General features: G+C 40.8%; 1 protein-coding gene across 4 annotated transcripts in view; it reads right to left on the bottom strand.

The window, feature by feature from the left end:
- Positions 1-6,228: 6,228 nt before the first annotated feature.
- The window catches only part of LHFPL1 (LHFPL tetraspan subfamily member 1), a 97,126-nt gene continuing 75,504 nt past the window's right edge, over positions 6,229-27,850 (bottom strand). For 3 of the 4 annotated variants that reach the window (XM_082716428.1, XM_082716427.1, XM_082716426.1), the window contains one exon: positions 6,230-7,259. In XM_082716428.1, the coding sequence (XP_082572554.1) occupies positions 7,078-7,259 (182 nt within the window). In that variant the 3' untranslated portion in view covers positions 6,230-7,077. Of the gene's footprint in view, positions 7,260-27,850 lie in introns of all 4 variants that reach the window. The other variant, XM_082716429.1, reaches the window with a different exon arrangement.

Here is a 27,850-nt window from a genome sequence, read left to right as displayed (position 1 = left end):
GAGGTAGGGGGGTAACCAAATAAGTAAGGTGTCACTTACTTACTAAGATGGGGATAATTATAAAAAAGCAGGTTTAGGGAGGAAGGTATGGATCTTGGTTGTGGGTGTGTATAATTTGTAAAGCCTATTAGACATCCAAGTAGATATGTGGAGTATGTAGTTGGACTTACCAGCCTGGAAATCATGGGAGAAGTTTGGTCTGGAAGATACTAATTTGAGAGATATCTATATTTAAGTCAGTGGTTTTCAATCATGGCTGCACATTAAAAATAACAATGATTTATAAAATTTATGCTTGTACAGGCTCTACCCTAGACCACTTAAATTAGAACCTTTGAAAGTGGGCCTGGCAATAGAGGTTTAACTCTCCATGTGATTCCAGTTTGCAATCAGAGCTGAGAACCACTGGTATAGATCATTGTCTTTCATGCACCTGGAATCTAGCTAAAATGCAGATCATGATTCATTAGGTCTGGGGTGGTGCCTGAAATTCTAAATTTCTAATGCACTCCTATGTTTTTGAACTACAGCTCAAATTTTGAGTAGCAAGTGTAGGGATATTTAAAGCCATGAGGTTAGATGAACTCATCAAGGGAGTGGGTATAGACAGAATAAAGGTGCAAGAACAGTTACTGGTTTTTTTCTCTCAATGGTTAGGAAATTGGTACAAGCACAGGCCAGGAAGATTACTAAATTTAAACAGGATTAAGGCTTTGTGGGAAAAAATATATGACAGGAGCAAAAGAGTGGAACATTTACCCAAGAGGTGATTATATTAATGAACTATGGACTCTAGATTAGTAAGATGAGATCAAAGAGTTGACAGAGTGGAGACATTAAGAGGGTGAACTAAAAGGATAAGAGGTGTTGATCAGGAATAGGAGGCTTAAAACCAAGATTTTGGTGCTGGTTGCATTTCTTGCTGATTTCTAGAGTGGGAACAGCAGAGATTAGGTACAAAAGATATAATTGGAGGTAAGGAAGCCAAAGAACCTGGAGGTCAAGAAATTGGCACAGAAATTCACATAAATGTTGAAATTTCCGAAAGGATGGTAGACATGAAGTAAGTGACGTGCTGAAGTACTCAATAAATGAGAGATGAATGGGAAGCCAGCAGACGATATTAACAATGAAAATGGGACGGGATGGTCTAGTGGCCCCCAGAGCTTGTGACTCAGTTAAATTGGGGTGGTACCTAGCCATCAAACTTTTTTCAAAGCTTCTTAGAGGATTCTAATGTGAACCAGAATTACAAATTACTGTGTTAGAATCATCAATGTGAAGTGGAAGGTATGGAGCTACTGAATGGTAAATATCTAGCATAACTCCTGGGAATGTGAAGGCCAACAACAAATAGGAGATGGTGTCTTAGAAAGTTTAGTAAACAAAGAGAAGTTAAGTAACTTGCCCAAGTTGTCAAAGCTTGGAAATGTTTGGGCTGGAATTGAAACCTTGAGCTGCTTGACTCCAAAACCTGGACAGTCTTCACTCTACCATGTTGTCTAGGGGTCAGTATTTTAGCTCAGAAGGTACAAAGAGATGTCTTGGAAAGAAGTGCAAAATTGCAAAATTCCCCAAATGAGAGATTCTTTTTTTTAAAAAAAAGAATTTATTTATTTGACAGAAAGAGAGAGAGAGAGAGAGAGAGAGAGAGATATCTCGCACAAGCAGGGGGAGTGGCAGGCAGAAAGAAGCAGACTCCCCATTGAGAAGGGACTCCAATGCAGGGCTTGGTCCCAGGACTCTGGGATCATAACCTGAGCAGAGGACAGACATTTAAATGACTAAGTCACCCAGGCACCGCCACCCAGTGAGATTCTACTAGGCCACATTGGGAAGAAGCAACATGTCTTTGGAATAATTCCAATATTTACCTATTTATCTATTCTCCTTTTATTCCCTTTGACCTTTCTACCAACTTTGTTTCCTTTCTGTTGTTGCCACCATCTCTCCAGGAAGTGGGGGCTGTACATCAAAAGAAGACAGCATTGTGGGCTGCCCTCATGGATGCCAGCTGACTTCAATGTCTCCCTTTCCCAAGTACTGTTCTCTAGGTCCTCCTTTCTAGAGAGGAAGGAAGGAATAGGATACAGTGCTGCAGTCAAAACCAAGCATTTTGTCTCCCTCTACTTCTGCCTCCTGACATATCAGCAGCTCTGTATAATGAAAATCTAAATCATTTGTGTGCACACATAGCAACTGTTTATTTTGCTTTTAGCTTTGAGGACTCAGTGGGGGTTCAATGCATTCAGAGGAGAGATCAACCCTGCGAGAGCCTAATCTCATAAGTAGACAAAATGAAAATTGAAGCTGAAAATACATATCTCTACATCTGAAAAAGAGGCCAGTAATAAATATCTTAAGCTCATGCTTTTACACCAAGGGCATGGAGTGGAGATGAGTCCTTGAAAGGGTCCTGCTTCCTGTCTGCTAAGAAAATTTACTGGGCCTGGTAAGAGGTTGATAATGCATTCTAGAAATAGCGCACCTTTCCCTTCAAACCACCAAGGGGGGTGCCTTCCATCTTTTACAAAACGCATTCACTATCTTCTTGAAACTTCCTCCGCCCTTCCCACCAACAGGCTGCCTTGGGACCAAATACCATCCTGAAGTTTCTCCACATTAGTATTTCTACCAAAAGTGAAAGCCAGACCAAAGAAAGTGTCTTTATCACATATGAAGGGGCCAGGCCCTCCCTCTTTGTGCACCTTGTTTGACAATTCTTGAAGCCTGTGCTTCTCAGGAGCTTCCTTATGCCCTCATCTTCTCAGGGTTTCCCCTCATCTAGCAAAAACCCCATATGGTCACCAATTCTTGCAGAAACCAGAAACCCCTTACTCAGAGGTCAGAGTCTTTTCGTCTTCATTTCCTTTCCACCTCGGCAAGGCAGGATATCAGTGCCGGATCACAAGTAGCTGCAAGTGAATGGAGGCAGCTACTCCACTGGGACCAGGAATAATGAGGGACAAGATCACCTAAGACACACCTGAGTGACTTAACATTTGCAGTATACCAAGGGCCACCCCAGGTGGAGAAACTGTAACTCTACAGACATGAAGGCATGTGAATGGAGGCAGTTACTGTCAATCTGGCATTTTTTCCTGAAAGAAAGTCCTGCTAATGGGCTCTTATGAAATACTCAGTGGATTGTGAGCTTGTCTAGGTGAATAGCCTCCCTCCTGTCACCCCTCTCAGGAAGATCTCTGTGTTTCCAGGAGTCACCTATGTACACAGGTAAGGAGCATCACTGCCACAGTCTGTCACTTGAGTGATTTCTCCTTCCTCTCTGTTCAACAACAGCCAGAGGAGGCAGGCTTAGCTTTCAAGAGCCTACTCCAGGCCACAGTGGGGGTGGGGATGGGGAACAGGCTAGTCAGACATCTACACAATAACAAGGCTTGACAGCAAAGAAACCATACACAGACAGAAAGGAATTGAAATTCAAATTGAACAAGGGGCTGGATCCCTTTTAAGTAGAAGACCCTGTAGGCCTAGCTTCCTTACAGGAAAAAAAGAAATCCCTTTTAAATCCTATCTCCTTTCTCTGGAAAAGGAGAGGAAACATTCCAACTAACTAGTACCTTATAAGAGGTGAAAGTCATTTAAAATGGTTCTTTGGAATTAACTCCTTCCTGATCAGTCTCCTCTCTAGGGTATAACTACTTCGCAGTGTGTTTTGGGTGTCTGTGCCATGGAGGGCAACAAAGCAAAGGCTTCCTGGGGAGCACTGTGTAAGGGAATGACATTGTCAAGGGCCAAGTACACTCCCTGCACTGTTATTTTCCATTTGCCCTTCACACCCCCCCCAGGTCTATTCTCTACCCTTCTCTGCCATGTTCTGTGCCAAAGCTGACTTCAGTGGACTGTAGCAACAGGCTTCCTTAGCAGCTGGCATCTAGCTGGGTCTGGATAATGGTGGACACTGACAGGAGATCAGAGTGGTAAGAGAGTGAGATATGTAGAGTTTATGCCCCCGTCTCCCTCCCAGATGTGTTGCATTTAAGCTGAGTCCACATTGTGCTACCTAAACCAAAGCTCTTATCAGCCAGCCCCGCTCTTGCACCTGTATAGCTCTTTCTGGGTTCCAATAACACAGTTTCTTCCCCTTACCCTTTCAGGCTTACAGGTGATAACAGCTCCCCACTGTTCATAGTATTTTTATGTCCCACAAGCACTGGCAGTTTCCTTTAATCCTGCACATACCACCACAAATGGCCCTTGCATTAAGCTCATCCCAGTTAAGTATACCTTACTGAGCATGCCATCTGTTTCTTACCAAAACCGTAGCTTAAAGACTTATAACACTTCCACAAATTCCATCCCACAGAATTCCAGGAGGTTCCCTATCCTAAGAAGACATATCACCTGATCTGTCTTTTCTAAGGAGAGTGGTTTGCCTTTTCTCAGATACTTGAGCTCTTATCCATATCTTGGGGTTTCCTAAATTAAAGTTGCATTACTTTGTCTATATAATAAAAATGAGGCTTGAACTGGTTCCATTTTTGTTTTATCTGTTCTTAGTCGTCTTCTTGGTCATCTTTCTTATACGTGCAAAACCAACTACAACAATGTTTCCCTTCCAATGAGGTGTGTTCAAATTGCCTTATCTTAAACACTTAATCTAGTTCCATGAGGAAGATAAATTTTTTAAAGATTTTATTTATGTATTTGACAGACAGAGATCACAAGTTGGCCAAGAGACAGGCAGAGAGAGAGGAGGAAGCAGGCTCCCCACCAAGCAGAGAGCCCGAATGCGGGGCTCCATCCCAGGACCCTGAGATCATGAGTCAAAGGCAGAGGCTCAACCCACTGAGCCACCCAGGTGCCCCAAGGAAGATAATTTTCGATGTGAATTTAATCATCAGTTTCTTATTACGTTATTCCTCTAGTATTCCTCAACTTGGTAATAAGAACCACCAGTATCCCAAAGTGGTCATCCCAAACTTTCACTTGCACCCTCACCTATACATATCCATTAGACTAAGTGCTATGGGACCTAACCTAATATAGCTTCTTTCAAATTCATCCACCTGCTCAAGCCCCACAGTTACTACCTTAGTCAGGACTGGATATTTTACACTTGGGTTACTGCAATATCTCCAGTTTCTCCCTGCTCTCTTTCTCCTTACTGTCATCAAACTGATCTTTGAAAAAACACAAATATGTTCATATTGCTTCCCTTTCTGTGGTGCTCCTTTAGGATAAAATCCAAATTCTTTATCCTGGTCTAGAAAGCCTCATGGAATCTGGGTAGTATCTCCCTTTTCAGCTTCATTTTTTTGTCACCACCCATTTTACAACCCTGTTCATTGCTTTCATGATGATGCCATATTCTTTGATGTCTTCATGCCCCTGCTCCTTTTTCTACTACACTCTTGCTTTTGCTAACTGCCCCTATTCAGCTCTCAGACTTATCTTAAGCATCATCTTTTCTATAAAATTTTCTCATGAATCCCTTCACTCCAAGTTGGTTTAATAACCTCTCTGCATGATCCTTTAGCCCCCTCTTCTTCACTTACTAGCACTTAACACACTGGCCATTATTTATCTATATGTCTGTCAATGCCTACCACTCTCTCTTTTAGGGTGAGAAAGTGTTTCTTCTTCCTTCACCCACAGCAATTAGCACAGAATGCAGCATCTAGGAGTATACTCAAGAGATGTGTCCTGAATGAGTGACTAGATTAATGAATGAGCTCATGAATGAAATATATGCTTGAAGTCACTTACCTATGTAAGGTCAATATCAGGACCCTGACCCTTCTTGAAATGGCATGTAACTAATGAGGCCAGTTTTTGCCATTTCTTCCCTTCCATGTGGGGCTGTACCCAAACCACTCTGGAGTGATCAAGGATAGAAAGAGATGAGTTGGTGTTTTGAGCCCTAGCTCTCCCTAATCCCTAAAGCTGTAGTTATGGAACAATAGAGCTGGCCTGAACTAACTGGAGTGAGATAGACGAATTTTGTTCCTGGGAGACACCAGGTTCATCTACACCATCCATCAGACTTGAGCACAGATGGAATGGAGGCCAGCCCTAAAAATACATCCACCCGAGGTAACACCAAAGCTGTGTTCTTTCATGTCTAATTCACCCCAGATGGAGGGGAAAGAATTTGATGACCAGACTCTGAAATAGGCAGAGAAACTTATATTCTGTTAGGAATGACTATTGGAACAAAAGGCCACTGTGAATTTCTTAGTCAATAAAAATGAACTCTAATAGAAATTTTAATAAGGAGCCAGCAGAAATATCCTTATCATCATTGTGAATTCATGTTTATTGAATGTACAACAAATGCTAGTCTCTGCTCCGAACATTGGATGAACATCATCTCTGTATCTATAAGGGACTAGGCAATACTTGCCACTAAATTATTGCCAGTCACCCAGCCAGAACACAAAATGAACTCTTATGAATATTCTAAAGCATAATAAGGAAGGGGTCTTAGACTACATGCAGTCATCCTTGATTAGTATTTTCCCCAATGGGAGTACTCCTCCCCCACAAGCTTCCCCACAACTGGAAAGGAAGAGAAGCAGGAGAGAGTAGGAAGAGTCAAGGTACAGTCCAGAGAAAGTCACAAAAAAATTGAGCAGTGGCACTCCATAGATGTTTGGATATGGCAGTAAAAACCAGGGGAGAGCCATATGCATGGAGTGGTAGGAACTAGCCCTGTTCATCTCCTGGTCCTTCCCTGCACATGTGTTCTTACACAACCTTTAAGTGATAGACAGGATCTGTAGAACTCTAAAGATCTGCTTGATCATGAAGTTACCTTCCAGGTGAGGTTTTCTCCTTATTTTGCACAAAGGAACACTTTGGGACGTGAGGGCTAGTGGGTACTCACCAGTTAGGCAAACATTTGAGAGAATCATTGTTTCTTGATGAATTTTGTAAATAAGCACTGACCCACTGGCTTAAGGGAAAGTGAAATTGAGTGACTGGTGACTTAAAAAGCATGCAAACATGAGGCTACACTACTAGCAGGTGGTTAGCAAGTGGCCCAGTCTTAGTGCCTCTTCTCAAGGCCATCTTCCTTTCTTTTTCCCACCCTCTCCAATCTTCTGCCACACCTCAAGATTTGAGGCAATGGTCAAGCTCCATGGCATAAGAATTGGTGTTCCTCATGATGTTTTCTGCCAACATGACAGGCTTGGGGTTTCTTCCAGCAAAGCAAGAGAGCCAAGTGCAGATCAACATGGCTGCAGCTGCTCCACCTCCAGCACAGTAATAGGCCCAGCCAAGCCGACAGGTACCTGTAGAAATAGGGACAGAGACATGAGGGTTGGGTTGTCTTCTCATACATTCTCCTTGGGGTATTAGAGTTAATGTGAGAATATGAAACATTGAGTGCAACTGGGCCTCCTGTTTCCCTCTTTCCTCTTTTGCTGATGGTTGGTATTTGCTTTACCAAGAAGTTATAGAATTTTGTTCTGTTACAGTAGGAATCTGGAGGTGGTGTGGGTGGTAGCGGTGATGGTGCCATAATGAAACTGATGACAAGAACAATTTGATCAAGTGTCAAGAATTATGCTAAACTTCTGAGATATACATCTCATTGACCATTACAGTAACTATATGAGAAATGCACTCTTATTATCTCTGTTTTATATAAGATGAGGTAACTGAGGCACAGATTAAGTTAATTGTGAAAAATCAGAGAGCTGGACAGAAATAGAGTCAGAATATAAACTCTGGTTAATCTTGACTCTAAAGCTTTACCTTTTTCACAACATCGATGTACAGCCGTGCACAGTTTATTTCCAAAGAATTGTATTCTACACCATCAGGAGTTTTGACAGGCACAAAAATAAATAATAATCCATTGCCCCTTGTTACATGCCTCTATCTTAACCTACCCTTTCAGTATCCAAGGAAGAAATATATTAGAATCAAGGTCAAGCTTGTAAAGCAGTAGTTTCAATTTAAAGGGTAATAGGGAGGGTCACCTGCTCAAAAACATCCACTCCACCACCTGCCTTTCTATCAGAGGTAGATTCTGTCCTTTGAAGTATTTATGTTTTCTCAGAGAATTTTCCCTCAGAAAATGTCAATGCCCAAAGAAAGGAGAGCTATTAATTTATAAGGGAATAGAGTAACAACTAATTGTTAAAATAAAGTGTCTAAGCAAACAAGACACCAGAAACTAAAGAAGATGCAGTGATAGAAAATTGTAGAAGGGCCCTGAGAAAAGAGGTAGACAGTGACCTTCACCTACCTCACAGTCCTACAGAAAGCTAGTCCTGACCATTGTCAGTTACCTGGAGATGTCAAGACTGATGTTGATAACTTACTTTTTTTAAAGATTTTATTTATTTATTTGACAGAGAGAGAGGGATCACAAGTATGCAAAGAGACAGGCAGAAAGAGAACAGGAAAGCAGGCTCCCCACTGAGCAGAGAGCCCCATGCAGGGCTGGATCCCTGGACCCTGAGATCATGACCTGAGTTGAAGCCAGAGGCTTAACCCACTGAGCCACCCAGGTGCCCCGATAACTTACTTTTTAATAACCAATTGCTTTTGTTCACATGGTGCTTTAATTTTCCTTCTTTTAATTGACTATTTGGCATGTCCCATAAAGAATATAGCATGGCCTCAAGCTAGGCTCTTCGCTCTTCCATTCAGGCCAGCCTAATTTATCCCAAATTTCTCACCTCAGAAATAGTGTTCCTACCACCACCAAGGTATTATCCATAATGTCTCTCCTGCCAGAAATAGCTTCTTCCCTCTTATTCATCAATTCATATCTTCCTCAGGACACTATCCAGGACTTCCAGGAAACTTTTCCAGATTAATCCCAGTGGGCTCAAGTCACCTCAACCAAGTAGCCCTCTAGGAGTTGATCTATATCCCTTACATGGGTGTACCTGTTGGATAAAATGTTGGGAGGAAACTTTGCATATGACATATTTTTCATCTGCCCTTTACCCACTTCTAGACTGTTGACTCGACAGTGCAGATGTATTTGTTTTTTTCTTGATAATATCTCCTAAGCTCTATTAGCAGTGAGTGCTTACTGTGCATGTTAGCCTAACAATACTCCAAATATGGATACACTTGCATTTTTAATCCTCAACATACAAATCTATGGCTTAAATTTTTTATTAAAGTTATGAAACCAGCTGTAGTATTATTCTATTTGTTTCTGGAATGTGCTACAGCTCTTCCCATCATAAGACCTATGCCTACTTTCTTGCTTAAATTGCTTACTGCATATGGACATGTGCACAAATACTTCCCACCACTCTCTTTGCCTAGTCAGTTTTCAGTCATTCTTCAAAGCTCAGCCCAATCATTAATAACTGACCTCCTAAGTCAGATTCCTTCATCAAAGGTTCTTGTTAGTACTGTGTATACTTCCTTCTGTACTTGAATCCCTTATCCCCTGCCATTATAATGTCAAAGTTTAGTTCTTCAGAAGAGACAATATTTTACCAATAGATGGAGGCAGTCACATAACTCTTGAAATCCCATGGTCCCACCCAAAATTATACTGAGAACCAAACTATAGTAGATATGGAAACAATGCAATCCTTAGAGTGAATTTGAAAGTGAACCCTTCTTAGAGAAAATAATTCAACTATCCACAAAGTGGCCTCAACATGAACAATAATGCTGGGCCTTTGGAAAAGGTAAACTGAAGAATACCATACTGAGGTAATCAGCCAATAAATTTGTATCCTCTGTCTACCTTGTCACACCTCCTTTTAAACATACACACATACTTATTCACTAAAAAAAGGGAATTTTATATAATGCTTTCAGTTTCACAAGGTGAAAACTCTACATATGGGCAAACCTTCAACTTCCACCATCCTCAGGAAGAAGCTTGAAGGTTGTATTTTACCCAGTTCACAGATATGAATGTGATGCTTAGTTCATAGCCCTAGGAACTCTCTCAGAAGCAGAGAGGTAGAGGCAGGGATCCAGACCAAATCTCTTTACTCTCAAAGTGGTACTCTGTCCTCTCTACTGGTTTCCTCACCCTCCCAAAAGCCATTTTTTCCTCTTAGAGGACCCTTGACCTATAAACCCTAAAGAGGGGGTTCCTAAGTTAATTAGTAATACATTTACCTGAGCTTCTCCCATAGCCCTCCTAACCAAAATCTCCTGTGCTCACATGGTAGAGTAGAAGGAGCCAGCCCTGGAGTGGACCCACTGTCAGGCAATTTCCTTTTCTCTGGCATGCTCCCAGTCTAATCTAGACAAGGTATCAGAAGTCTCACTCTGTTTCTTCAGTTACTTGTCAAGTCATCCCCCTATTAGAGTAGCAGGGATATTTTTATTAGATACATGCAACCTAGGACCAGGGAAAGACTTGTTTCTATAAATGAAAGGAATAAATGTATAGCATGCCATTACCCCAAAGCCCCAGGCAGGAAGAAAGCTGACAGAGTGGGTAGCTCCAGAGTGAAGAGCTGGCTAGAATGGCTTCAATCAATCTTATTGAAGTCATGTCAGAACTAGGTAACACAGAGTTAGGAGCCAGCACCAAAATGCTTCCATGTCCATACCAAATGCAATCAGTTTCTTCTCACAGAGACTCCTATTAGTCCACTGAACAGCACCTAAGCTCCAGGCTACTGCCACAGAGGCAACCAAAGAGAAATGGAGGAAACATATCTTCTATCCAACCCTTCCCCACAACCCTACCTGTTATTTGCTTGAGGGAATAGAGAGGTTATACCAGTAGCATTGCAAAAGGGTAGAACAAAGCAAAATTTTCCAGAACTATGTCTTCAAGTTGAAAGGAACTGTCAGTATTCACATACTCCACAGAAAGCGTGGATACTGGTATGATGGCCTACAGAGGAATTTGTGTTTCGAATGGAAAGGTACAAAATAGAGAGCAGTGATAATGAGATACCACACTTTACCTCCAGTCACCTTTTAGTGAAGTCCCATGGACCATCACCAATCCCTAAGTCGCACTCCCTAAAGCACTGTTTATTATTCTATTCATGTAACAAATATTTTATTAAGTACCTACCATGTGCCAGATATTTTGAATACACCATCTCATTCAATTCTCACAACAGTTAATTTTCATTAACAGCTGAGAAAACAGAATCTCAGAAAGAGAAGTCACTCTGTTGACTTACAAGTGTCAGAATTCAGATGTGAGTGCCAAGACTGAAAGTCCATGGTCATCTATTTCAGCCATGCTAGTAGAGTGGAGCCAAGGATACAAGTTACTGTGGTCCAAGACTTATGGGAAAGTATGCCTTCAACTGATCACTTCAGCTCTCTGGGTCTCAGTTTCCTTTTCTTTAAGTGAAGGGAATTTTTCTGGACATATTTTTTAAAAGATTTATTTATTTACTTGAGAGAGAATGAGGAGAGAGAGAGAGAGAGAGAATGCAGAGGGAGAGGTAGAAGCAAACTCCACACTAAGCAGGGAGTCCAATGTGGGGCTCAATCCCAGGGTCCTGAGATCGTGACCTGAGCCAAAGGCAAATGTCTAACTGACTGAGCCACCCAAGTGCCCCATTGCTGGACAGATTTTTAAAAGCCCCTTGCAACTCAAAATTTCCATTCTACTATGAACATGATAAATGCCTTAAGAACATGGAAATACTACAGGAACATCTAGGAAAAGAATTATTTGTATCTGAGAGAATTTAGGCTTGGTGTAGTGTTTCATAGAGAAGAAAGCATTTCAACTTGACTTTAGCAGTGGGAAGTGGGCATTCTATGCAGTTGGAGTGGTTGGTGTGACCAAAGTTATGTAAGCGAGGAAGCTGACAACACATTTCAAAAACAGTACCCCATTCAGAGTTGCTTCAGAAAAGGAGCTGTAGTTGGCAAATAATAAGCTGAATATAGACCAGGAGGACTTGTGAAATCTGGCATCTTTCCCACAAACAATGGGGAACAATGGAAATTTTCTGACCAGAGGATGAAATGATAGAACAAGGTTCCTCAGCCTTGGCACTAAAGATATTTTGGGCCAAAAAAATCTTTGTTGTATGGGAGTGAGGGGAGGTGGAGGGGGAGGTTTGTCTTGTGCATTGTAACACACTGGCCTCTACCTACTAGATGTCTGCACCTTATCCCTCCCTCCTGAGTGTGGAAACTGAAAATATTGACAGATATTATCAAGTATCCATGGGGGTGGGAGTGGAGTGGCTTGCTTCCCATTAGGAAAGACTGAGCTAGAGGTAGAGTTTGGGAAGGTTAGCTTAAAATCTTTGTATGAAAGGGATTGGAAGCAGTTGTATACTGTAGGAAGAGACCAGCTAACCAGAAGACAAGGATGCTAGTACACATCCAACAATACATAATCCAAAAATACATAATGCTAGAGAACAAAAAAAAAATCTGGCCAAAAATGTCAGTATTTTTGAGGTTAGGAAACCTTCATCTAGGCAAACACCAGATATTTACAGTTTGAATTACCTCCAAAATGAATCTTGATAACTGAACAATTAGGCCAACGGAAAAGAATCTTTTTCTTAAAGAACAGCTGTGCATGGTTTCCTATTGACTTGGGAAGCTGACTGGAACTGAGACAGGGTCAGCTTTGAGCATTCTAGTATGCTTGCCCAGTGATGCTGGGGAAGGTCAAGGAGAGAGATCTCACAAGATATTCAGGAGAAAGTACTGATTCCCTGAGAATCAGGAGATAGGAGTCTTTGAAGAAATCTCTTAACCCCACAGTACTTCAGCTATCTCACCTTTAAAATGGGAGAAAGTAGTTAAGTATCTGTCTAAAGACAAAGCAATAAAGACCAGATGTGTTCTTGAGGTCCCTTTCAGAAATAACCAGGCTCAATTCTGCCTCACCTTTCAGACTGACTGAACCAGTTCTGAGCCTCCATGCTAGAATTGTTCTCATGTCCTCAGAAAATAATTCAGTGAGCTAACATCACAGCTGGGGATTGTCTCTACATACATGCATAGGTATCTGTGAAGAGAAAGACTGGGCAGTAGGATAAGGGGAGAAAAGAGGTCCTAACTACAAATTAGCTTTATGCAAAAATTTCTAGAGGAGCCCTAAGAGAAGCTTATTCCTTTTTGTGCTCTTCTGTATAATTTCTAACACTCTATCTGTGAGTCATTCTATTCCAGTGCTGAATTTGCTGTGACAAGATCCCTCATAAAAGTTATTAAATCATCACTCAGCAGTGGGCCTGACATTTAAATCAAGACATGTTACTTTTATTCCAAGTTGCAAATCAAAATGGTTTGGAGCTTGACTCTATTTTCTTTGATTCAGCATTAAGTTATATTATTACATCTCCGCTGTTTAGAGAACAAATTGTCACTGGCTGCTACTTAAACTGACCCCCCCTCCATAGAGCACCAGCCCTATGTCCTTAGGGATATGGTGTCTGGCCATCTGTAAATGGATCATTATGAACTACTGGAAGGCGTAAGCCACAGGCTGATGTTTTTGGTGGGGTCTAGTACTGGTGTGGGCATCAGGATTGGGAATCATAGTAGGGAAGAGTCTAACAGAGATGCTCTCTTTGCAGAATGCCAGCTTAGAAGCCAACAATGCTAGAGAACTAATCCAAAGAAAGAATTCCTGCTTAGAGAAAGAGGGATAAGGCATAAAGAGAGTAAACCCACTTTGGAAGACAGTTTGACAATTTCTTATAAGACTAAAGATACATATACCATATGATCCAGCAATCATGCTCTTTAGTATTTACTTAAAGGAGTTGAAAACTTAAGTCCACACAAAAACCTACATAGTGATGTTTATAACAACTTTATTCATAATTGCCAAAACTTGGAATCAACCAAGATATCCTTCAATAGGTGTATGGATAAATTAACCATAGTACAACCAGATAATGGAATATTATTAAACACTAAAAAGAAGTGAGCTATCAAAGCCATGAAAAACATGGAGAAAATTTAAATATATATTACTAAGTGAAAAGCCAATCTGAAAAGGCTGCATATTATAGGATTCTGACTATATGACATCTGAAAAAGGAAAAAAAACTATGGAGAGGATAAAAGAATCAATGGTTGCCATGAGTTGGTAGGTTTGGGAAGGGATGAATAGACAGGGCATGGAGGTTGGTAGAGCAGTGAAAATACTCTGCATGATAGTATGATGGTGGATACATGTCAATATATATTTGTGTAAATGTATAGAAGTTACAACGCAAGGGAACAATATTGTCATCAGTTTTATCATCTAACAAAATAATATATTTATCATCTAATATACTCCAATATCCAGGGAACTTGAGAGATACTGCTCTATTCTTATAGGCATAATAAAGGGGAAAGTGACTCCAAGGATGGAAGAGGACCTGCAGTGGGAAGCAGCATATTGCCCTCAAACTCACCTTCCAGAGTAGATAGAATAGATATGCAGAGATGTCCATCTAGGATCCACCTGGGGGACCTTCCCAGACTTTGTCGTATCAGACCAGGCTGCCTGCACTTGCCCTGCAGAGCAATCACCTCAGCTACAGAGAGATACCTAAGTTCCTTTAGAATTCTATGGAAGGAAAGGGGAAGATCTAGAGAGAGATCAAAGAAAAGAGTCTAAAAGAGAGTCAATGGGGGTAGGTAGAAGAAGAAAAGAAAGGCAGGTGGAGTTCATTTAGAAAACATTAGTATAAGATTAGAACACCAAGAACCTGCTACATAAGGACTGAGTGGAGAGACTGAGGTCTTCAACAGACCTCTTCCTAATAAAGGTGGGGTTTTTCCAGAGTAGACCCAGCTCAGGAAAATCAGCTGCTCTTCCCATCACTGCAGCACCATCTGAGCTTATGAAACCAGGACTGCAACCCACCTCCCAAACTGCTGTTTGGTGTGTATGGTGGGGGGAAGTATAGGGTTGCTATTTGCTTATTCAACATATTTTTGCCATGGGGATCTGCATTTTGTGTTAAGCAGGCAGCAAGAGTTTGGAAGAAGCTGGTGGTCCCATCTGTTCAGAGAGATACTGCTAACTATAGGGTCTCCATAGGTAGCAGCATAAAAATATTTTCAATGCAGCCAAGCTAAATGAGGAGAGAACTTTCTCTGCTAGGTCCAGCACAGATGAATAATTGTAAAAAATAAAGCAAAGCCAATGAATTCAAGGGCAATTGCAAAACACCCTATCCATCCCCTACTCCACTATAGCCCCCAACAAAAAGATAGCCAAAGCCATGAGGACAGCTTTCTTCTCACTCTCCAGGCTGGGCATGAATTTCAACAGCAGCCCGGATTGGAGGCCCAGAACCTATTAAAGATTCCATAAGCCTGTCAGGCTCCCTTGCCAGATAAAAAGGCAAAACAAAAAATCCTTTGAAAATGTAATTCAATTTAGGTAAACGTGTTTTTTGTTAGTAGCCACTATTTCTAGCCACTTCCTAGAAAGTCAAGGTAGCACTCAGTAAAGAATCAAATCCTCATGGTGACAGAGATGCCCTGATAGGGTTGAATTTTTTTTTTCTCATACACTTCTGCCAAAAAAATTGAGTCCTTCCATTGAAATCTTTCCTGATACAAGTAAGCATTTGCTTCTGACCCATCCTTGTATGTTACCAACCAGTCTTTCCTATTTATGTTATTTCCTGCATAGCTATCCTGAGTTTAACTACTCTGATCATCTTTTTCTTCAGTGGGTAATAAAAGGGAGTAATTAAGTCTCAGGTCAGCTTAGATTGTGCTTCTGTGTCTTTCTCAAGATTGGCCCCCACCTACCCCTGAATAAACCTTCATGTCACTCTGTGTTGTTCTTTATATAGCCCATCAGACTAGACTTGAAGAAACATTTCAGAAGAGCTTTGGGAATTGCTGTAGACTGAATGTTCATGTCCCCCAAAACTCATGTTAACTTCTAACATGCAATATATTGGTATTTGGAGGTGGAGCTTTTAAGAGACGATTGGGTCACAAGGGTGAAGCCTTAATAAATGGGAGTAGTGCCCTTATAAAAGGGACCCCAATGAGCTCCCTTACCCCCTTCTTCCATGTGAGGACACAGTGAGAAGACTGACAAATATGAATCAGGAAGAAAAAATTCACCAGACACTAAATCTGCTGCCGCCCTGATCTTGAACTTCTTAGCCTCCAGAACTCTGAGAAATATAGTTCTGTTTTTTGTAAGCCATCCGGTCTTGAGCATCTTTCACAGCTGTCCAAATAGACTAAGATAGGTATTCTCCCCAAAGGACTAGTCAAAAACCAAGTACTGGACCAGCCTGACTCAGCATGAGCTCTGTAAGATACTTGGCCTCTAAGAAATTGGCCCCTGTCCTCTAGCATCTGCTTGATAGATTTCTGATTGCATCCACTTGAACTTTTTCAGCTAATAAAGGCACTGTGGTAAGCTCTTTAAATATGTTGTTCTTGCATAGGTAAGATCAACAAGCTAGACTGGGTGAAAGGGAGCCAGAGACTGAAATGGAACAAGTAAACAGACTATTAGTGTGACAGGTGCTATGACATAGAGCAATAGGACGATATAGATGTGGGGCATCAAGTGCAAATGAAAGAGGGAAGGGAGTTTTCAAGAAAAAGTAGGGAGTTAACTAGCTGAGGAAGGGGAGAAGGGTATTCCTAACTATGGGAAGAACACATGCAAGGTTGTAAAGGTTTGAAAGAACATGGTATTTCAGTGTGGCTGGGCAGGAGGAGGAACTTGAGTGCTGATGGAAGTGATGGCCAAGGTCCCTGCAGGCTATGCTTAAGGAATTTTTTTCCTGCAGGCAATGGGGAACTATTGTTAAAGAATGGGAATGACATCAGATTTGCATTTTTAAAATATCACTTTAGCCACAGAATGAAAGACATACTAAGAGAATGGCGTGCAGTATCTTCAAGAATATAGAGAGAGTCATGGGTTGTTTTCTATAATATAGATGAAAATTGAGGCTAAGAGAAAGAAGGTAGGTTCTAGAGTTCTCATGTGCCTTAGCAGTATTGCAGCATTTATTCCTCCTGATGACTGATATCATTATGATTTGGGATTGATATTATTATGGTTGTATTTGATAAATAGACATATATAAAATGTCTCCTCAAAGCTTCTTGAAGACTATGTTCTTGAATTCTTTTAAAATTATGTAGGGTCTCATTTGATATCTCATATACAGTAAGTGTCCATCATATGCTTACTGATTGACTGTTACATATTTTTTTTCTGATGGGACTAAGTGGCTTTATTGGGGAAAGCCAGGATTACAATGGATTTAAGAGTTGGCATTGAGGCCCTTCTTCTTGCCAAAAGTGGGCAGGAACCATGGACTTTACCTCCAAGCATGAGGCTGGCTACTTCTGGGACGATCAGAGCCTCCACTCTACGCTGACCCAGGATAGCCTCATCCTCTAGGGCTGTGCCTGCCAGGATCAAGACTTGATCTTCTACAGTGATGCCCTCCAGCAAAACTGAACAGTAGCCACTGCAGCCTCTACCCCAAAGACGGAGTCCAGAAAGAGGAAGGAGCAATGGTACATACATCCTCACCACCCGCAGCAAGCCACATCACTGCTCTACTGTTATGTACTTTTGACAGAATCTTCAAACACTTATGAATGCTAGAATGCCAGAACAGGAAAGCCGACAAAGCTCAGGACTCAGAAGCAAGTGCTCCCTCATTCCAGCCATTGACTTAGCCCCATACCTGCAAGGTTAGGTTTGAACATCAGCTATTTCTATCCATGCTCAATTGGCCAATAGATATAGACCCTAAAGGCTCTCCTTGGACCCAGTATCTCTGGGTAACAACCAATGCCACAAATAATACCATCGAACATGTGTATAACACTTTACAATTCACAAGGCACTTTTCCTATTCATTATTTCATTTAATCCTCTTGTATTTGTTTTATTCATTCATCAAGTCCCAGGTAGAGGCAAGAATGTCATTAGAGAGAAAGCCATGGAGCAGACAGATAAGTATTTGATCAAGTTTGCCACTTAGCCAGAGAGTAGAATCCAGCTCAGGCCCATACGTGCTCAAGAAATCATGTGGTACACAAACAAGGTCCTAAGTGAGAATGACAGAGAATGCTATTTGCAACCATGACCTGTCATTTACAAACTGAACCTACGGGCAAGTCATTTAACATTTCTGAGTTTCAACTCTCCCATGGGTACAATGGAAGTGACACCATAGAGCAGTGGTGAAGGTCAAATGCTATGACACATATAAAGCACTCAGCACAGCACCCAAAATGATCAGTACTCTGGGCCCATTCTCCTCTCAGCTAAACACTTTTCAGCTAATCCACTAGTTTCCACAAATGAGCCATGAGAGACTATGGGCTATGAAAAACAATTTGAGGGTTTTGAAGGGGTGGGGGGTGGGAGGTTGGGGGAGCCAGGTGGTGGGCATTGGAGAGGGCACGGATTGCATGGAGCACTGGGTGCGGTGCATAAACAATGAATTCTGTTATGCTGAAAAGAAATTTGAAAAAAATGTCTGGATAAAGCTTTAGCATACAGATTTCTAGTCCCTGCTAGAGATACATAGAACTGTGATTTCTCGGGAGAGGGCCCAGATGATTGCAACACACAGTCCAGTGGGGAATCACCTGAATGAGACCATATCATTAGTTCAAACTCATCCAGCCTTTAGACGAAAAATCAAACTTGAATTAAGAACCTATAAGGAAAGGGGCCCTGGGTGGCTCAGTTGGTTAAGTGACCAGCTATTGGTTTCAGCTCAGGTTGTGGTCCTGAGCCCACATAGGACTCTGCACTCATTGTGGAATCTGTTTAGGATTCTCTTCCCTCTGCCCCTGCCTTCTATGCTCTCTCTCTCTCAAATAAATAAATAAATAAATAAATAAATCTTTCTTTTTTATAGTTTTTTTAAAATAATTTTTTATTATGTTATGTTAGTCACCCTACAGTACATCATTAGTTTTTGATGTAGTGTTCCATGATTCATTGTTTGCATATAACACCCAGTGATCCATGCAATATGTGCCCTCCTTAATACCCATCACCGGGCTCACCCATCCTCCTACCCCCTACCCTCTAAAACCCTCAGTTTGATTCCCAGAGTCCATAGTCTCTCATGGTTTGTCTCCCCCTTTGATTCTCCACCCCCCTTCACTTTTCCTTTCCTTCTCCTAATGTCCTCCATACTATTCCTTATGTTACACAAATAAGTGAAACCATATGATAATTGTCTTTCTCTGCTTGACTTATTTCACTTAGCATTATCAATGTAAATTTTAAATATTTCCATTGTATCAGTCAGGATAATTTTTTTGAAATCTATTTTTTAATTTAATTTTACTTTTTCAGTGTTCCAAGAATCATTGCTTATGCACCACACCCAGTGCTCCGTGCAATACATGCCCTCCTTAATACCCACCACCAGGCTCACCCATCACCCCCCTCCCTTCCAAAACCCTCAGTTTTTTTTTTTCTCAGAGTCCACAATCTTTTGTGGTTCATCTCCTTCTCCAATTTTCCCCAATTCACTTTTCCTTTCCTTTTCCTAATGACCTCCATGTTACTCTTTATGCCCCACAAGTAAATGAAACCAAATGATAATTGACTTTCTCTGTTTGACTTGTTTCACTTAACATAATCTCCTCCAGCTTCACTCATGTTGATGCCAATGTTGGGTATTCATGTTTTCTGATCACTGAGTAATATTCCATCGTATATGTGGACAACATCTTCTTATTCATCTGTCTGTTGAAGGGCATTTCGGCTCTTTCCATAGTTTGGCTATTGTGGGCATTGCTGTTATGAACCTCGGGGTGCATATGGCCCTTCTTTTCACTACATATGTGTCTTTGGGTAAATACACAGTAATGCAATTGCTGGGTCATAGGGTAGCTCTATTTTTAACTTTTTGAGGAAACTCCACACTGTTTTCCAAGGTGGCTGTACCAGCTTGTGTTCCCAACAGTGTAAAAGGGTTCCCCTTTCTCCACAGCCTCTCCAACATTTGTTGTTTCTTGCCTTGTCAATTTTTGCCATTCTAACTGGTGTAAGGTGGTATCTCAAGGAGATTTTGATTTGAATTTCCCTGATGGTTAATGATGTTTTAACATTTTTTTGTGTGTCTGTTAGCCATTTGTATGTCTTCTTTGGAGAAGTGTCTGTTTATGTCTTCTGCCCATTTTTTGACATCATTAACTCTTTTACATGTGTTGAGTTTGAGGAGTTCTTTAGAGATCTTGGATATCAGCCCTTATCTGTAGTGTCATTTGAAAATATCTTCTCCTTTGCCTTTGTAGATGTGTTTTGAAAGAAGATACTGTATTCAACACTGCTGTGGTTGATGTTGAGAGGTTACTGCCTATGTTCTCCTCTGGGATTTTGATAGATTCCTGTCTCACATTGAGGTCTTTCATCCATTTAGAGTTTATCTTTGTGTATGGTGTAAGAGAATGGTCGACTTTCATTCTTCTGTATATAGCTGCCCAATTTTTCCAGCACCATTTATTTAAGAGACTGTCTTTCTTCCACTGGATATTTTTTCCTACTTTGTCAAAGATTATTTGACCATAGAGTTGAGGGATCCATATTTGGGCTCTCTATTCTGTTCCATTGGTCTATGTGTCTGTTTCTGTGCTAGTAACATGCTGTCTTGGTGATCACAGCTTTGTAATATACCTTGAAATCAGGCAACCTGATGCCCCAGCTTTGCTTTTTATTTTTCAACATTTCCTTGGTGATTCAGGGTCTTTTCTGGTTCCATACAAATTTTAGGATTGTTTGTTCCAGCACTTTGAAAATGCCATTGGTATTTTGATTGAGATAGCATTGAAAGTATAGATTGCTCTGGGCAGCATAGACATTTTAACAATGTTAATTTAAAAAAAAAAAGAACCTACTGTCAACTTGGTGCAATGCTATGGGCTTTCTCTTGAAAGATACATTGTAGGCAATTTCTCCCAACTCACCTGGGTGAGACTCAGATTTTAAAAAGTCATGCATCATAGCAGATGTACATATAGGTTAACCCCTAATATGTGATTCTAACTTTGCCAGAGAATTGCCCTGAGGGTGTGTAAGAACTGTCCCTGGTTTTCCTCTTGGTTCTTGCCTTTGAAATCTATTTCACTTATTAAATAACATGGGTCAGTCTAACCTATAAAAACAGCAATAATAATAATGACAGTTTTTATGACATTTATTCAGTTTAGGCCCTGTATGAAGTTTTAAGTATGTCACTTCATTCCATCCTCACAAGACTACGGTGAAATGGGTACCATGGTACTAACACCCCTATTTAAAATGGGTTTCTGTTTTTCAACAAAAATTTAGGATTCTGTCTCATCCAGAGTAGCCAAGGAAAGACACTCACTAAAAGTGAGGGGGATAAAGAAGACTTTTATTGAGGTTTATAGAAGGAAATTTGAGTGGAGGATACAGAAGTAGGAGATGAAGCAAGAGATCAGAGGCGGGACAGAAAGTAGCAGAGGAACAGAATGAATTCACCTGACTTTACCGCCATCTGGTGGTGGTCTGGTGGACAGACAATCAGCTCACTGTTTCAGTCACAGGGACAGAGACAGAGAGCCTGCTAGACCCTCTGCAAGTCCCTAAGTGGGGGAAATAAGGTCAAGTAAAACAGAGAATCTGCCCTTTGCGGTCTTTTCTAGGTCCTCTGGAGTCACCATCCTGGAAGTCACCTTAAGGATTGACTATTCCAGGAGTAAACACCCTTTTTCTCAGGCAGGCTATTTTCAGGAAAGGCAGAAATGTTTATAAGCACCATCATTTTTTTTTTCTATCAAAATGAAACTAGCTTAGCATCCCATGGGATGTATAGAGTCTCATTACTTGAAGTTCTTGACTATTTTTAATAGAGGATGGTCAGTGAGAAAACTGGCTCTGAAGTTTAGTCATTAAAATGATAGGAGGAATCAGTAGATACGCTTTCTCAACTTCTACTCCTTAAACCTGTAGGGCATTGTTTTCATAAATCACATTCACATGCACTTTGTCATTTCATGGCCATAACAATCCCTAAGGGTAGATAAAATCATCCTCACTGTAGTTGCTGGGAGATAGGCTTAAAAAAGTGAAATGTATATGAGAAATCTGAAGGAGCCAAAGTGGTCCAAAATAGAGACCAAATGGTGGTTATCAGGAGATGGAGGCAGGTGGGGAGATAGGACAGATGTTGTTTAAAGGTACAAACGTGCAATAGGTAGTCAATAAGCCCTAGCGGCCTAATGCAAAGTACAGTGAGTATAGACAGTAATATTGTATTATAATCGTTAAACTTGCTAAGAGACTAGAACTTAATTATTCCAAACACTACAAAGAAATAATGATGTAATATGATAAAGGTGCTAATAATTATTATAATGGCAATCACATTACAATATAGAACTGTATCATTTTAACATGTTGTATACCTTAAATTACACAATGTTATAGGTCAAATATATTTCAGTAAAAACCACAAAAATATAAGGATCTGAAATGACTTGGCCATCTTACACAGTAAGACGGCAACAGAGCCACCTTGCGATTTGTTCATTCTACTCAGTGCAACATTTAGAGAGCGCCAAGCATGTGCCAGGCACCAGGGATATGCTGTTGAATTACGTTGCACCCTGACGCACTCACTGTTTCCCTCCTGCCTTTTCCAGCTTAGCTATCCCAGCTTCTCTGGATGGGAACTCCTCTTTGTGTGAGCCAGGAGGACAACTGAAAAATCTTAAGCAACACCTGAGCCATGAGTTTTCCAGAAAGACAGTCTCCCCAGGACATTCTAGCTGTTGGTGCCCAACAAATGAGTTGCTTTTCCCAATCCCCTGGGTCAATCCCTGGCCCTCACTCCCATGGGTGAATGATACTAAAAGCCTCCTCTCCTCTAGGATGGCTGCCTTATACTTAAGGTTTATCTTTCTGGGGTTTTTTAAATTTTTTAAATTTTTATTTGTTTACTTGAGAAGGAGAGAGAAATAGAGACTGCGTATGAGTGGGACAGGGAGGGGCAGAGGAAGTGGGAAAAGCAGACTCCCAGCAGAGCAGGGAGTCCGATAACTTTGGGTTCAATCCCAGGACCCTGCGATCATGACCTGCGCTAAAGGCAGACATTTAACCAACTGAGCCACCCAGTCATCCGTACCCTTCTGGTTTTTTAAGAATACAGTAGATAAATATGAGATTTAGTCAAAGACCTCAGGTAACATCAGGGATCTAGGTAGGTATCTGGGGCCTCCATTGCTCATCAGTCTAGTTCAATGCTCTCTCTGCTATAACAGGGAAACCAAATCTCAGGGTGGAGAAGTGACATGCCCAAGCAAATTTCAGAAAATTAAAACACAGCTGTCCTGATACCCAGGCCAAAACTGTTTCTACCACACTCTGCTGCCCCTCTGTGGACATGAGAATATATTAAGCTGCTTCAGTGTGCTCTCGTGAGCACAAGAAAACACACGGTCCACAAAGAAGGAAACTGATAGAGAGGAAAGGTAACAGGAAATGCCTGGAAACTGAACCCATAAAGTCCAAACCCCGAGTCACCGTAAAAGGCTTTGAACTGGCAAGAATGAGAGGAAATGATGAGAGAGCAAAGGAAATGGGCCTTTGAGAGAGGAAACACAGGGAGCACACACAAGGCCTTTGGGTAGCCTCTGTTGCAGGCCTTTGTCAGATAGAATGAGTTTCTCTGTCCTTCCCAGAAGCCAAACCTGGGGCATCCTCCCTAACTAAGGAGGCTCTTGAGAACTGGGCTGACTACCTACTAACACAGGTGACATTTAGTGCAGCCTATTGTGCTAAATGCTTTGTATGCATGTATTACTTCCTTTAATTTTCTCAATAACCTTACAGGGAAAACTATTTTTTCAATCCCTATTAAGGGAGACACAGTGAGGTTAAGCAGCATGCCCCAAGATGCACAACCAGTAAGTGGCCAGGGCTCAGATTTCTACTGCTAACCTGTGTTTTTAAGCCATCATGCAATAAATAATGGCTCCTTGCTGTAATAGGTCCTTTTTCTGAAAACTACTGAAAAGTGCTGGGAATATTTCCATTTCAACAATTGGTATTATTATAATGACAATGATGATACTGGAACTGGACAACAACTGTTGACAGGTAACTGTATACCAAACACTGTACTACGTGTTTTGCATGTGTGATCTCATTTAATCCTTACAGCAGCCCCATGAGGTAGCAATAAGCTCCCACATGCTGAAAACTGGCCCAAGGTCACAGAGCTAAGGATGCAGCTGTGCTAAAGCCCACTCTTAACACTAGGCGATCTTCCCTTGGGTTTCTACCATGGTTCCCACTGCTTTGATGCCAATTAGAGGCTTGATGAAGGACAACTAGGAGGCGGAGTGAAATGCATTAATTTACTGTTGGACTCAGGATTCATTTATGTGGGATCAAGTTGTTGAAATCTCTATTTGATGGCCAGAGTTTAATTAACAACCATAAAAACACCTTTCTCAGCTTAAAACTTTCATTTACGTAATCAAATTAAAGTGTGGGAAAGTTTGCACTGAACAGGACTGTTGCTAGGAGACTTTGTCTGACTTTCCCCTTATTACTGATTGAATTATTCATTCAACAAACAGGTATGGGGTTGCCATTGAGCAGCACCTACAATATGTCTGAGAGTCAGGAAGCTAGTTCCAAGTCCCTTATTGTGGGCCTTGAAAAAGTCACCTACTCCTATTAGTCTCACTAACTATAAATAGCCCCAGTGATTAATCTGCAAGGTCCCGCCTATTGTAGGTTTCAGTGCAAGCTCCTGATTAGTGTTTGGGGTTTTTCCCCCCTGTTTTATAAACCTAATTGTAATTTCTTATTTAATTTTTATTGAGATATAATTGACATATAATATTATATTCATTTCAAGCATACTACATAATGATTCAATATTTGCCTATATTGTGAAATAATCATCAAAATAACCCTAGTTAACATCCATAACCATATATATTTATAATATTTTTATGAAAACATTTAAAATCTACTCAGCAGCTTTCAAATATATAATACACTATTATTAATTATAGTCACCATGCTGTACATTATATCCCCAAGATTTACTAATTTTATAATTGGAAATTTGAGCTTTTTGACCCTCTTCATCTATTTCATCCACCCCCTGTCTCTGGTAATAACCAGTCAGTTCTCTACATCCATGACTTTGGTGGGTTGTTAGGTTGGTTGGTTGGTTTGGTTAGCTTTATAGGTCATAGAGTATTTGTCTTTATCTGACTTATTTCACAGAGCAGAATATCCTCAAGGTCCATCCATGTTGTTGAAAATATCAAGGTTTTTCTTATGCTTGAGTAATATTCCATTGTGTACATATTCCACATTTTTTAAATCCATTCATCCATTAATGAATACATAGTTTGCTTCTGCATCTTGGTTACTGTAAATACTGCTGCAATCAATAGGGAAGTAAATATAACTTTTTGAGATAGTGTTTTCATTGTCTTCAGATAAATACCAAGTAATGAAATTCCTGAATCATACAGCTTTTAATTTTTTGAGGAACTTCCACAGTGTTTTACATAGTGCACTCCCACCAACAAAAGTACAGGAGTTCCCTTTTTGCCACATCCTCACCAACACTTGTTACTTGTTGTCTTTGTGATAGTGTCCATTCTAACAAGTGTGAGGTAATGTCTCGTTGTGATTTTGATTTGCATTTCCCTGGTGATTGGAGGTATTGAGCACCTTTTCATGTACTTGTTGATCATCTGTATGTCTTCTTTGAAAAAAATGCCTCTTTAGATCCTCTGCCCATTTTTTAAATGGGATTGTTTTGGGGGGGGCTTGATATTGAGTTGTATATGTTCTTTATATACTTTGGAGATTAACCCTTTACCAAATATATGATTTGCATATACTTTTTCCAATTTGGTAGTTTGCCTTTGCATTTTGTTGTTGGTTTTCTTTGCTGTGCAGAAGCTTTTAGTTTTACACAGACCCACTTGTTTATTTTTGCTTATGTTGCCTTTGCTTTTGGTGTCAAATTCAAAAAGTGATTGGCAAGACCTATGTAAAGGAGCTACTTCCATACTTCCTATGTTTTCTTCTAGGAGTTGTTTGGTTTCAGGCCTTATGTTTAAGTCTTTAATCCATTTTGAGTAAATTTTTGTGTATGGTATAAGATAGTGGTCCAGCCTCATTCTTTTGCATATGATTGTTCAGTTTTCTCAACACCATTTATTGAAAAGACTTTCCTTTTCCTATTGTATATTCTCGGTTCCTTTGTCATAGATTAATTGACATATTTTTTAAAAGATTTTATTTACTTATTTGGCAGAGAGAAAGATCACAAACAGGCAGAGAGGCAGGCAGAGAGAGAGAGAGAGAGAGAGGGAAACAGGTGCCCTGCTAGCAGAGAGCCCGATGAGGGACTCAATCCCAGGACCCTGAGATCATGACCTGAGCCGAAGGCAGAGGCTTTAACCAACTGAGCCACCCAGGTGCCCCCAAATTAATTGACATATTTGTGTGGGTTTATTTCTGAGCTCTCTAATCTGTTCTATTATTCCACTTGCCTGCTTTTATGTCAATACCATACTGTTTTGACTACTATAGACTTACATTATAATTTGAAATCAGGACACAAGATACTTTCAGGTTTGTTCTTTCTCAGGACTGTTTTGACTATTCAGGGATCTCTTACGGTTTCTTACAAGTTGATTTCTTCTTTAAATGGTAAAAAAGAAAAAAAGCAGTCAATTCCTTAAACGGCTCAACTAATGACTCTCCTGGGTCAGAGCCAGGTGTGTTTCCAGGGTGTTAGAGCAGGCATTGAGGGAGGATAGGGACAGCAGTCTGCAAGACATGAGAGAAGAGCCTAGAAACAGGAGAGGCAGTGGAAGGAAGGTGGTCACGTAACCAAACCAACCTGCGTTGGCTCCTTGGTGAGTCAGAAACTGCACTAGGTTGAGTTGTTGCACAAAGTAAACTTTATTTGCAGCAAATAAGGAGGCTACGGGAAGTAGCTTTCAAAGCCATGAGTCCCCAAACAAGGGTGGATGGGTTCCTTTTATTTAGGGTGAGGATGAATATTTAGATAGGGAAGCCTTGTTATTGGATGTAGAGACAGGCATAAGGTCACAAATGTGCCTTAAGGAACCATGCCTATACATATATTGAGTGTTATGTAAATGAGGCTGAGTCTCCACCTTGGGTGGAGATTTTAGCATTATAATAAAGGTAGTCAATCTCTCATTCTAGAGGTCAAGCCATGGTCCATCTGGGCAGATGGGAATCAGGGGCTATTTTAAAACTGGTCTTGATGGTTGGGGTGGCTGGAGATCTTTTCAGGGCAGCCACTATTGCTCGAGGCACAGTTTCACTTCCCATTTGCCTGAGTTAGGAGAGAAGCTGGAAAGCAGAGCCCAAGGAAAATGCGGGACAAAGGTCTGTGAATACAAGCAAGTAGGCAGTAAAGGCAAGGTGTTGGGGTCTTGCTGGTGATAGTCAAACTTTTGGGGCACCAGAGTATGGGGATTCCTTTCACAGTTGTGCTTTTTTCTGGAGAGCGTCCTCTGTTCTTTTATTCTTCTTTCTTGCCCCACCCAATCTCTTTCTTTCAAGAAGAGCGACTAAGATAAGTAGTACAGTAGGGAGTAGATACGCTAGAAAACCAGAGTGGCCCTGGAAGATTGTATATGATCTAAGAGCATATGAAACAAGAATTTTGTATATCTTTCTCCTATGACCAAGTTTAGCAAAACAGTGTAGGTGTCTTTATTAATGCAAGTCAAATCTAGAGGCACTTTATAATTTCCTACACATGTCCATTCCACTTACAATCTCTTCCAGAATCCCATCAGGTTTAGCTGCCCCCTTCTGTATTTGTACCCTGGTTATACTAAAAGATCAACAGGGGACTTAGACTGAGGGTGGAAGTGAAGGAAGCAAGATGTAAAACTCAGTACTTTCCATGATGTTTCAGACATTTATTGAGAA

This window comes from Mustela nivalis, assembly GCF_964662115.1.
Source record: "Mustela nivalis genome assembly, chromosome: X".
NCBI lineage: Eukaryota > Metazoa > Chordata > Mammalia > Carnivora > Mustelidae > Mustela > Mustela nivalis.
This window is presented reverse-complemented; position numbering and strand designations above follow the sequence as displayed.